Below are 13258 nucleotides of genomic sequence, written 5' to 3'. Positions count from 1 at the left end.
TCTTTAATCAAAATGTTAAAATATGATGTGCGCTCAGTAGTTTATTATTATTACATTATATTTTTTTATTAGTTTAACGTGTCACTAAAACGCCGTCGTATATTACTGAATTGAATATTCAAATGTGAAAAACTTCTAGGCTATTAAACACGAAGATTAATATTAAAATAGAATTAGTTATAATATAAAAATAGTTATAATATAAAATATAATTAGTTATAATGAGGTGACAAGAATGCCAAACGTAAGTACAATAGCCTACGTTTTCCCTTATAGACATAAAGTTATGTATGACTATTTCAAGGCTAACATTACTTAGTCAATGTTATTTACTCTAGCTATGTATAATGCAACCTTTCAATTAAATTAATGCTGTTTAAAAGTTAAGTTTATTTTAAATGTAGAGACTGAGAGTTAGCATCACAATTTTTCATTTTGGCCCTCAACTTGTTAACTGCTGACCTTCAAGACTCCGTGTTTACCTTGATTAACTATAAAGTAGCTTGTTATTATTTATTTTTATTTTGTAGTCAATGAGAAACACAAACCAACGCACACCTGGCAATAAATACACATTCAAAAGTAGGTTGCATCATGGTGAAAAGAGTCACATTAACCTGCATCAGCACTAATATTACTGAGAACTCAACACGTGTGTCTGAGATTATAAAAGCTGATCTCAATGAAAATCCAGACAGTAGAGATCATTTCTACAACTGGAGAACATGAGACTTTTTATAGCAGTCTTTGTGCTTTTGGTGGCTGTTCATTGTGAGGAGCTCTTTAATGGGTAGGTTCAGATATTTATAATCGTATACTGTATGCCAACTTTGTTACTCATTTAAAATGAAAAATCTGGCATTTTATTTTTGACAGAGATCAAGTTCTCAGAATCCATGCAGAATCTAAAGACCACATCCAAGTCTTGAAGGAGCTGGAGAAGGATGTGGATTCAGGGGTATGAAGGTTTAGCTTTAAGCTCATAACAGATGTGACAGTAATACTAATTATAATATCTTACAGCTGGATTTCTGGACTCATGGCTTCTCTACTGAACGTCCTGTTGATGTCCGTGTGCCTCATGCCAGTCTGTATGCCGTCAAAGATTTCCTGAAGGAAAACAACATCTCTTTCGCTGTCATGATCAACAATGTTCAGGTGAGTTACCGAATATTATCAATACACAGTTTATATATGAAAATGAACCACTTTATAATCATATTAATTTCATTATAGGGTAATTCTGTGAAAAATCAACCTAACTTTCTTGAGCTTATTTTCTTCTGCAAAAAAGAACAAAAAATGTTATGAAAGCCAAAATATTAGAGAGGAGTGAGAAGTTTTATAATTTAATATTATTGGAACTGAAAAAAAATGAAAGATCCAAAAGAAAAGTTTGTTAATAAAGTAAAATCTAATGGTATGTTTACAGAGCAACAAAGCATTTAAAACAGAAATGTTCTCTCTTTTTTTTCTTTTCTTTTCTTTTTTTTGACTAATGTGACACCTAAAGTCTAAAATGTTTTACTCACCTTTAGGCCATCCAACATGTAGTTGACATCTAACAGTGTTGAAAATGATATTCAGTTTCTTGTAAAACTAATAGCTTTGGTTCATAAGACCACAGTGTATTATCAGAGTCTAAATATTTACATTTTTAACTCTCAAAATACCAGAATCTGTAGACAGTATGTAAAAAAGGATGAGCTATCTCTATAAGGAAGTGTTGACTAGGACTAGACAAAATCTGCAGACATTTTTTGCTATTTTGTGAATAAAAATCTGCTGATTTCTGCAAAATGATTTTGGGAGTATCGTAACTAAAAACAGAAAATATTACTTTACAAAATGTAGTGTAAATAAATCATATGAACATCTTCAAATTAGTCAATAATATTACTGAAATTAATTAAAAAACTGAATAAATATACATTTACACACATTTACATAATAAGTAAATAGACTCGATGGGCTAAGAACTTGCGGATTTCTGCACGTACAGATTCTGTGGAGGCCTAGTTATGACATGCCAGTTTAAAGAAATATCAATACACACATTTCCCTGTGTTTCAGGAGCTTTTGGACAGGGAGAGAGCAGAGATGGTTAGTAACACGGAGATGGAGCGCAACACCAAGAGCTTCAACTTTGCTGCTTATCATGACCTGGATACTGTAAGTACATGCATTGACTGTTTCAAAAAAATCACATAGAACATTTATAACATAAATATGATACATAAGGTATTAAGTACATCCAGGTAGTTGTTCTTGCAGAGTATAGTCAGAAAGGCTTATCAGCAGTTGTATAAGATTAAGGGCCTACTCACACTATGCCATCCGTACCGTGCCCAGGCCCGTTTCTCGGATCGTTTGAGAAGTGTGAGTGCGCTGAATCGGGTTTAAGCACGGTTCACTTGGCCGGCCCTGGCCCGGTTGGAGGAGGTGGGCCTGAGCGCGGTTCACTTGGGCTTTCAGCCCGAAACTGAAAGCGAGACGTAACATTTAAGGGACAGTTTCATATGGATTTATTAATCATTCTTACTGTTCAGTGAACGCAAACTGCCGTAGTTTTTTAAAGACGCAAACTCCTTACTGCACGACAGCTGTGCGCCTTCAGCAGACCTCCTCATTCCTGCAGCACGAGGGCATGATGATTATGAGCGAGAAAAGTGGCGGTTCTGTTCGGCGAAATATCTGACGGCGTGTCACCGCATCCCTAAGGATTGTTTGGCAAAATATTTGACTGCATGTCAATGCTTATATAACAACTGAAACGATATAACTAGAGAAATCTCCACTGTGCTGCTGAGTGAGAGAGCGCTTCTCACTGAACAGCGCAGCATCGATGACGTAAGTGTGCCGAGGCCCGATTGTGGTGTGAGTGGGGGTCGTCGGGGGAGACGGGAGGGGGGACAAACGTGCTTTTGCCCGGTTCGAGGCAACTGTACCTAGTGTGAGTACGGCCTATAGGGCTTTATTAAGGAAAAACCACCTGGATATACTTTATCCCGTTTATTACATGGCTACTTATTACAACACATGAAAAAATTAGATAATAGTTTATGAACTCTTTAATTAAACACAAAGCTGACATAAACAAAAATGGCTGAATGGAGCTGACTGAGCATACACTAAGCTACATAATATTCAGTCACAAGATGGTGCTAAACAGTCAAAAGCCTGACAGACAAGTATATAAATATAGATGTAAATAATGGTCAAGATGATTTTAAGTACCCAGGATGAGCCTGTGTTATCATTTTAGTGGTTGTTATCTGGGAATATCATACTTGGAAAGTACAGACTGACCAATCACAATCAATAAAGCTGCGTTTACACTGGACTTTTCTCCCCATAGACTTCCATTCATATGCACGTGCAGACCGGAAGGTTTGCAGTTTGCTGCATTGCTAAGTTGAAGCTTGTTGAACTCTGACCTTTGAAATGGCACCACTTGATTGCATGAGACCAATCGAGGATCAAAACATGACCTCTCTGGACAGAAATTTAAAATATGGACCAATTGCTGGCTTTTTAAAATGTCTAATCATCTTGTTTAATCCCGCCCCTTTTCGCAGCGCCGGGCAACAGAATTTCGCAAGCTCAAACTCGAGTGTGACAGCAGCTTCATTCCAGGAAGCTGTGCAATAAGCATTCATAACCAAACATCTAAATATTTTTTTGTCAGATTTACAGTTTTATGGACACCCTTGTTGCGAGTCACTCTAACCTGATCTCGAAAGTGAAGATTGGCAGCACCTATGAGAACCGTCCCATGTATGTCCTGAAGGTAAACAGATTATTTGATCACACAATGTTGATTGATTTCTGTGTGCTGCTGTTTGATTTGTTTTATACTCATAATGTATCCAGTTCAGCACTGGTGGAGAGAATAAACCTGCGATCTGGATTGATGCTGGGATTCATGCCAGAGAGTGGGTTTCTCATGCATCTGCTGTGTGGATCGCTGACAGGGTGAGTGAGATTGTGTAAGAATTTAGTGTTTGGTTGACTCTGTTCTTAAAACACATTTAGAGCCATTTTCTTTTACAATAGTATTTTTGTTACAATTTCTTTTACAATTTTTAGAGTTATCTTTTACATTAAACAGAGTGCAGGGGTCACCAACCGTGTTCCTGGAGAGCTACCGTCCTGCAGATTTCAGTTTCAACCCTGACCAAAAACACCTGTGTGTGATTATCAAGTGCTGCTTCAGGTTCTAGCTAATTGATTCAGGTGTGCTTGATCAGGGTTGGAGCTGAACTCTGCATGAAGGTAGCTCTTTAGGAAGAGGGTTGGCAACTGATGGAGTGTTTTTCTTTTCTCTGACAGAAAAGATGATATCTGATTGTTAGTTTAATAAGTTAACTTGCCATTTACACATGTTCTAACTTTAAAACAAAAGCAATTATTTTGTTTAACAATATTGCTTAAGATGGCAAATGGTGAGTAAAAATTACCTTTTATTTTATTTAAAAAAAAAGCATGTTTGGCAGCATTGTGTCACGTCAGCTCACTCACAAACGTACAGGATCGCAGGAGTTATCAAGAACACTTATTTATTTACAAAACATCGCACTTATTACATGGACCACCGGCATCACTGGGGTGGTTGACAATTCAATAACGGCTTAAAGATAAAAACAAAACACAGGAGAATAAATACACAAGACACAATGAACTAAATACACAGGGGTGAGACACAGGTGGAACTAATAATCATCAAGAAACAGCGAGGAAACAGAACAAATGGGTCACATGATATAAACAAACACACATGGAATCAAACACGAGACATCGCATGACACAACAGAACACAGACACACCAGACAAGAGACACATTGAACTTTTTTGTAATATATTTTATTATTTTATTTGCATCAAATGGAGATTGTGTGTCCTTTTTATTTCATCAGAGACATTAAATATTTTTTATTTCATCAGGGGTCGCCACAGCGGAATGAACCGCCAACTTATCCAGTATATGTTTTACACTACAGCCAATTTAGCTTATTCAGTTTACATATACCATATTAATTTAATGCAGCAATAAAATTGTATAGCAAGTACTTTAATTTCTATTCACTTGAAAATTATTTTATTTTTTTATTTTTTAGAAGAGACTTGCTTTAACAAGATAACTTTAAAAAAAAATCTTATTTTTGGGAGCCGCTTGTAGAAACATTGAATATTTTTTTAAATTTTATTTAATGTAATTTAATTGAGTTTAATTTAAATAATTTTATCCAAAGAGGACAACAACAACAGCAAAAATTAAAGCTCTGTAATTCCTAATCATTTGAATATTATTTTATTTTATTTTGTATGTGCAGAACTGCAGAACACTAGTTTATTGCAGCATTCGGATGTCTTGAATACGAAATAGAAGATTTAGTTTTTGAACATTAGGCCAATGTGCTGAAAAAACAAGCATTGACTCTCAGCTCAGAGCAAATCTGAAAAATGAAATACAGTGCTTAGCATAGTTGAGTACTCTCTATTTTGAAAATGAATAATTGTATTCATTTCTCAGTAAATATAAACAATGTATTATGGTGCATTTAAACAAAACTGATTTATTAAACAGATATATTTATTAAAATAATATTTTAGTCACACAACATTTTTAGAAATGGAAAGAAAATACAACATTATAAACAACTACATTTCAACAAAATTGTATATATTTGTAGTTACTCTTGATTTTGCTGTATCTGCTTGATTTTATTTAACATTTTCCCCTAACATATAAATTTGGACTACTAATTATTGAACCATTATTGTAAGTTATTTTGTTAGATTAGCTCCAGATTTGGCTTCAGTACTGACTAAACTAATGTATATGTATATGCACCCTTGTATTGTAAGATTTGTGAGGTGTGTACTTATATATCCTGAGCACTCTATTGCTGTGATTGGATGATTGTTCTGAGATTATTGGATAAAATCTGCATAGTATGTACAACAGAGATTTTTTAAAATCCTGAACTGCTCTTCTTGTCCCTCCAGATTGCCACAGACTTTAAGGAAAACCGTGCTCCTGTTCCCGATGTCCTTAGTAAGATGGACATTTACTTGATGATTGTGGCCAATCCTGATGGATACGTCTTCTCCCACCTCACCGTCCGGGTAAGCCATCATTCACTTGTCGCATAGCACAGAAATAAAAAGTTTCACAGTATTTCTAATGACATTACAAACTAATAACCCCTTAGCCGTTTCACCGTTTGTGGCGTAAGAGCCGGTCTGTGACCTCTAACCCAAACTGCCCTGGTGTCGACCTCAACAGAAACTTTGATGCTGAATTTAGTGGTACGTTCAGCTTCATACTGATATTTTTGACACATTAGAAGGTATTTACAATACAATACAATTATGTAATTGGCAAAATCTTTTATGAAACACAGCTTGCATTGTGTTGAAGGTAAACATTTTATCAGTTCTTTCATTCTCTGGGAACCAAACCCATAACCTTGAAGTTGCTAGTGCCAAACTCTACTGTTTAAGCTAAAGGAAAGATTAAATATGTTATTTAATTAATTATGACTGGCCTGCCGGTGTGCTTATTTGCCACAATTACAATCTATACTTAACCTGAACTCATTCTGACAAACTATACATCGCAGGAAAGACTTAAGTGTACCTTTGATCATATTTGATCATGGTTTTATAGAAAATATTATGCAGTGATAATAATTTATTAATTTGTGACTAAGAAAAGGTAGCAAAAAAGTTAAAAAGAAAAATACACAAAGAGTTTATTTTGAAAAGCCAATATAATACACTTACTTAATCTCAAATTAAACCTCAGTTTTTAGCTTAATAATTTAAATTAAATATATTTATTTCGGATTTGTCAAAAATTTTGATAATACTATTGAAAATGAATATGTCAAGTAGTAACGGAGTGTTCTTTATCATCAATTTGAAATAAATGTCGCCAAGTGGCTGTTGTTGGTATAGCAGCTCACAAATTTATTTTTTTTTTTTGTGATTTTTATTAAAATGCATGATTTATTGTATGTCATCAGAGGGGAAAGCCTATGTGATGATATCTCCATCATTAGAATAGGAAGTTAGTTTATTTGAATCTGCCACTATGCTAATACATGGGCATCTCATTTGAATTTAAAGCGACAGTCACCAAAATGGCATAATTAGGATCAAAGATTAAAAGGGGCATTTTCAAAGACATATGAAACATTACTTGTTGGGTATTTTGAGCTAAAACTTCACATACAAACTCTAGGGACATCAGATCTCAGACTTATTTAGGTCTTGTAAAAAGAGGGGCATAAGAGGTCCCCTTTGAAATTAGACCAGAAAGAAGATTACATTGAAAAGCACTCCTGGATTATATAAAGTTGAATGTTGATAATACCTTTGCAGAAAAACAGTTAAAGTCAGAATTATTGTCTTTATTGACCCTAATTGACAGAATTATTGAATTATTGACCCCCCCCCCACCCACCCACCCCTTGAATTTCCCTTTCTTTTTTAAATATTTCCCAAATGATGTTTACCAAAGCAAGGAAATTTTCAAAGTATTTCTGATAATATTTTTTCTTTGGAGAAAATCTTATTTGTTTTATTTTGGCTAGAATAAAAGCAGTTTTAATTAAAAAAATAAAATAAATTTAAGGTATAAATTATTAGCTCCTTTAAGCTATATTTTTTTCCGATAGTCTACAGAACAAACCATCGTTATACAATAACTTGCGTAATTACCTTAACCTGCCTAGTTAACCTAAATAACTTTAGTTAATTCTTTAAATGTCACTTTAAGCTGTATAGAAGTGTCTTGAAAAATATCTAGTAAAATATTATTTACTGTCATCATGGCAAAGATAAAATAAATCAGTTATTAGAAATGATTTATTAAACCTATTATGTTTAGAAATGTTTTGAAAAAAAAATCTTCCCTCCGTTAAACAGAAATTGGTGAGAAAAAAATAAACAGGGGGGCTAATAATCCAGGGGGCTAATAATTCTGACTTAAATTTTACACTCAAAAATGGATGTGACGGTTAACAGATGAACAATATCTCTACCTTTTCTTCAGGTCCTGGAGCAAGTGATGATCCATGTGCTGAAGACTATCGCGGCCCTTCTGCTCATTCAGAGATTGAAGTGACAAACATTGTAGATTTCATTTTGAGCCACGGCAACTTCAAATCCTTCATGACCCTCCATGCTTACTCTCAGCTTCTAATGTATCCCTATGGCTACACCGGCTCAAATGCTCCTGACCAGCCTGAACTTGTAAGCAAAATTACAACCACAAACCTCTGGTTTTCCTCTCATTCTGCTGAATATCTCTTTGTATGTCTTTTCTAGCATGACGTGGCCACTCAGGCGAACAAAGCCCTCAATTCTTGGCATGGCACCATTTATAAAGTTGGAAGCATCTTCCACACTATTGGTAAGTGGACTGTGGAAGTGGATTGGTTTTTGACACATTTTAAGCATTTTCCATTAAACTGAAATGTAAATCAAACATAAATAATGAACTGAAGCCATTATTAATGTTCAAAATTACAAAATACTTGAATGTGAAAGGGAAGATTTGATTCTGTGGCTTGTTAAACTTTTTAAACAGTGTTGATGATAACAGAGTTGACATTCAGGGCTGCCAACTTTTGGCTTTAGCGTGGGGTGAGAATTTATGCCCCGCCCCTATGCCCACAAGCCCCGCCCATACTAAACCACACCCCCCATTTATTTATAAATCTATAAAAATTATATATTATTTTAATAAATACTTTTTATAAAATATTTATTATAAATAAAATAAATATTTTTATTGTCCATTTATTATTCTATTCTAAATCAATAAAAAATCTATTCTAAATGTAACAGAAAAACAAAGTAAAAACTGAAGTGATATGCTAAGATCATTTAAGATTTTTTTTGCATAAATATATTAATTTCATTAGAATGAAATTCTATAGACAATTGTATAGAACAGAAAGATATATGTTTTATAGAATTATCTGTTGTGTGTTGTCTTAGACCCGTCTCATGGCCAAGAATTAGGTTTTAGTCTAAACTCCAAATTGGCCATAGTGTATGTGTGTATGAGAGTGTATGAATGTTTCCCAGTGATGGGCTGCAGTTGGCAGGGCATCCAATGCATAAAACATATGCTTTATAAGTTGCCGATTCATTCCACTGTAGCGACCCCGGATTAATAAAGGGACTACCAGAAAAGAAAATGAATGAATGAATGAATGAAGTCTAAGCTCCCTGACCTTATCCCTCTTTTCTACTTCATGCTAAAAAAATCTATAAAGAGCCATTAGTCAAAATAAGATCATCATATTGTTTAAACTTTAGACTTGCAAAACTCACTGCAGGCTGACACCTGTAGCCTACATAAAAGGCTGTTAGCCCTGCCATAAAATGCACCCCCTCTGAAATATGCATCTATTAACTGAAATTGATACAATCTTTTTAATAACACAGTTAACCCTTGCCTTAAAGAAGAATGAAAGTTCTTAATGAAACTTTATGAAAGGGGTGGATTTTATGGCAGGGGTGCATTTCTCAGCACAACATATTTATTTGACATGAATGTTTACAACTGGGATTCACACCCGGAGCGGGAACGCGAGCAGTCACCAGTCTTGATTCGGTTGCACACAGAGAATAACATCTTTATATAATGAAAAAAAGTCTTTGAAACCGTCTTTATTAAAGCTAAAAAAAATATTTCACAGAGATGATATTTCTGCGTGAGAAAATGGATGTGTGGCGTGAGAGCGTGAGAATTCCGTCAATTGCATGACTCTCACGGCAAATTCGTGAGAGTTGGCAGCTATGGACATTCTCTACCATTTTGTGCTTTAGCTTAAGATGCTAACCTCAAACCAGATACTGCATGGCAGAATTATATGTATTTTTATCATATTATTGTCCTTCAAAATGAGTAGGGTTTAAGCTCGGCATCCTGGCCAAATTTGCCCACTTGACTCTGTCCATCATGGCCTCCTAACCATCCCCATATCATAATTGGCTTCTTCACTCTTTCTCCTCTCCACCAATCAGCTGGTGTGTGGTGTGGCGCAATATGGCTGCTGTTGTGTAATCCAAGTGGATGCTGCACACTGGTGGTAGATGAAAAGATTAGGTTCAATTAGGTTTTATTTTCAAGAAATATGGCCTGCACTTTCATCTTTAAGCAGAAGATACACAAATCTATCTGTCACTTAAAAAGGAAAATGAGTCTTCTGTTGTGAACTCCCTGTCACTGTGCCTGGAGGAGGTAAAAGTATGGCTTTCTGAGAATGTATTATTTTTAAATGAAGAAAAAACAGAGGTTATTATATTTGGGCCCAATGATTTGTTGGAACACGCCCCAGTTTGGGCAACTTGGAGAAGTTCAGATCACCCCAGGTAAGTGACCTTGGCGTAACATTAGACCAGAACTAAAAATTTGATAAACATATGTCAAATGTGGTTGGAAACTTATTCTACCAACTCCGCCGCCTTTCCAAAATGAAATCTTCTCTTCCTTCACACTCTCTAGAAATTGCCATACACACGCTTATAACCTCCTGGTTGGACAATTGTAACTCTCTCTATTTTGGGCCGCAAAACACAGCAGCTAGATTTTTAACAAAAACCCCAAAATATGCACATCACTCCTATTTTGAGGTCTCTCCATTGGTTACCGGTGACACAAAAAATCGAGTTTAAAATCCTTCTATTTGTGTTCAAAGCCCTACATGGTCTGGGCCCCCATTATTTATCTCAACTGATTGTTGTCTAAGGGGCGACGCAGTGCAAAATCTTCCTGCTATTCTCAATTATCCACATTACCCTGGATTAATAAAGGGACTAAGCCGACAAGAAAATTAATAAATGAATTTTAAATTAATTTTTTTCAGCTAATTTTAAATAAGTAGTTTAAACAAACAGCAAACATAGTCTTTTAAGTCAATATTAAAGCAGCTGTATCTCTATTCCAAAGCCTTGCTTTCTTTGCCATTGAGCATCATTGTGGATAATCCTGTAATTTTAAATAAGATTTCGAATAATTCTGGTAATCAAACTGTTTCAAGAGTTCACACTTAGCTGATGATTGATTATAAAGCTTGTTTGGCATGCTGTCCCGGGAGAGAGCCCTGAGCTCCTTTTTGCAAGGAGAGAGTGGAGTTTGAGCTCAAGTAGATCTCGAGAACTCCCCTGCTGTTGAAACTAATGAACAGATAGTGGTTGCTCTTAAAAAATAACTATTAACTAGGAGCATGTCTTTGGTGCCGATTTGGATTAGTCCATCAACTTAGGTTGCATATTTTTTGACGGTGAGAGGAAACCGGAGAACGCTGGAGGAAAACCACATGAGAACAGGGAGAACGTGTAAACTCCACACAAAACCATCGGCTGGATTGATCAGAACTAGAACCAGTGACGTTCTAGTCCCACGGTGGCCCCACTGGGCCTAGGAAAGGAGGAGAAGTAGGGGTGGAAGGGGGATTCTTCAAAACGAAGCTGGCTGTGATATGAAACTTAGGGTATTTATTGGAATTTTCTGATTGGTGAATCATGAATTGAATAAGGCGGGGCTGGCTCCAATCAATCATAAGCACTTGAACCTTTCGAAATTAGTTTAGAAATAAACTTAACTTAATTTTCCATTTTTTGTTTTTGTAACCAGATTAATAACTTCTGCTAATCAAAATGTTTCCCTTTCTTTCTTTTTTTATTTATTTCTTCCTTCCTTCCATCTTTCCTTCCTTTTTTTCATTCTTATTTGGTTTTTGGAAATAAACAAGCCACCCCCCACCCCCCACTTATTATGCCGTGGCCACCACTTTGGGAACCACTGCTTTATGTGGTGTGTCAAACTTTTAAAAAGTGCTATTAGAACTTACACAAGAACGTAACCTATACATTTCATTTCAGAGCAAGCTAGTGGTGCAAGTGTGGACTGGGCTTACCAACATGGCATCAAATATTGCTTCGCTTTTGAGCTGCGTGACACTGGTGAATATGGATTCCTCCTGCCTGCTGACCAGATCGTTTCCACTGCAAGGGAGACATGGTTTGCTCTCAGATACATAATGCAATATGTTTCTGATCATCCTTATTGAGATAAAGCTACAATAAAGTTTCCATAGAGATAAAACTGAACATAAAGCAAATGTCATTTCATATTTTATTGTTTTGTACAACATGACCTGATTATGTGAATCTGCAATACTTCAACCATTGTGTAATGATGCAGGTGTGGCAACAGAGACAGAGTTCCACATGCAGCTTTATTTACTGAGTGGTCAGGCAGGCAGGGGTCAACACAGAAACAAAACAATAATAGCAAAGGCAATCCAAAAAGAGTAGTCCAAGAAACAGGCAAAGGTCAGGGTACGAATGTGTCTGTAGATCTTAAATAGTCTAAGCATCATTGAGGATGATGTGTGTTAAATCAAAGAGTGATGTAGAACTGGTGTGTGAGTGCTTGGCATGTCTGTTGCTCGGTAGACTGGCAGATGTGTAATTCTCAAGCAATTTGCACATCCATTAATAAAAAAAAAATCTACCAAATAAGCTTTATTTTCTGATAATCTGTTTAGATTTTTGGGGGTAAAATAAACAAGAAGATTTTAAACTTAAAAAACTTAGTTGGATTAAAAAATGGTAAAACTCAACCGTTTAATGGAGCTGTAAATGAGCCTATTTTCTAAAATGTGGAGTGTGTCTTTAAAATGCTGTGTTTATAAAAATCACTTTTAAAAAATTAATTTTCAGTATGCCCAACATGTCAAAGTCTTCTTACAAAGTTCTTATGATACTTATGAATCCAGCAACCTTTCTACAACTTTCTCAACAAAACACTTCTTTTTAAAAAGTACACCTAAATATACAATTCTGTCATCATTTACTCACCCTTTACTTCTTTCAACCCTTGATGAGTTTCGTTCTTCTTTTAAACACAAAGGAAGAGATTTGGAAGAAAGCCGAAAACCTGTAACCATCGATTTCCAAAGTAAAAAATATAAATACGATATTAGTCAATGGTTACAGGTTTTCAGCTTTCTCCAAAATATCTTCTTTTGTGTTTAACAGAAGAAAGAAAACTCACAAAGTTTTGAAACCACCTGAGAGTGAGCAATTTTGTAAAAAAATTAATTAGCATTTTTGGGTGACCTATCCCTTTATTGAATATTTTCAGTCCAATCTTAATCTTTTGAAGTTTTTGCAGCTAAATTTAGATCTTCTGAGAAACACACTGCAATGTTCACCTGGAAAGTATTGT

General features: G+C 35.3%; 1 protein-coding gene across 1 annotated transcript; it reads left to right on the top strand.

The window, feature by feature from the left end:
* Positions 1–689: 689 nt before the first annotated feature.
* On the top strand, positions 690–12135 carry cpa2 (carboxypeptidase A2 (pancreatic)). Its single transcript, NM_001003446.2, is given in 11 exon segments — positions 690–790; positions 877–958; positions 1024–1158; positions 2074–2172; positions 3689–3790; positions 3874–3975; positions 6010–6129; positions 6216–6312; positions 8063–8262; positions 8338–8422; positions 11908–12135. Coding segments are annotated over 11 exon segments (1275 nt in total). The 5' UTR covers positions 690–725; the 3' UTR covers positions 12096–12135.
* Positions 12136–13258: the final 1123 nt, after the last annotated feature.

Source organism: Danio rerio, chromosome 25 (assembly GCF_049306965.1).
Source record: "Danio rerio strain Tuebingen ecotype United States chromosome 25, GRCz12tu, whole genome shotgun sequence".
NCBI lineage: Eukaryota > Metazoa > Chordata > Actinopteri > Cypriniformes > Danionidae > Danio > Danio rerio.
The sequence above is the reverse complement of the archived record's forward strand: the minus strand, read 5'-3'. Positions and strand labels throughout refer to the sequence as shown.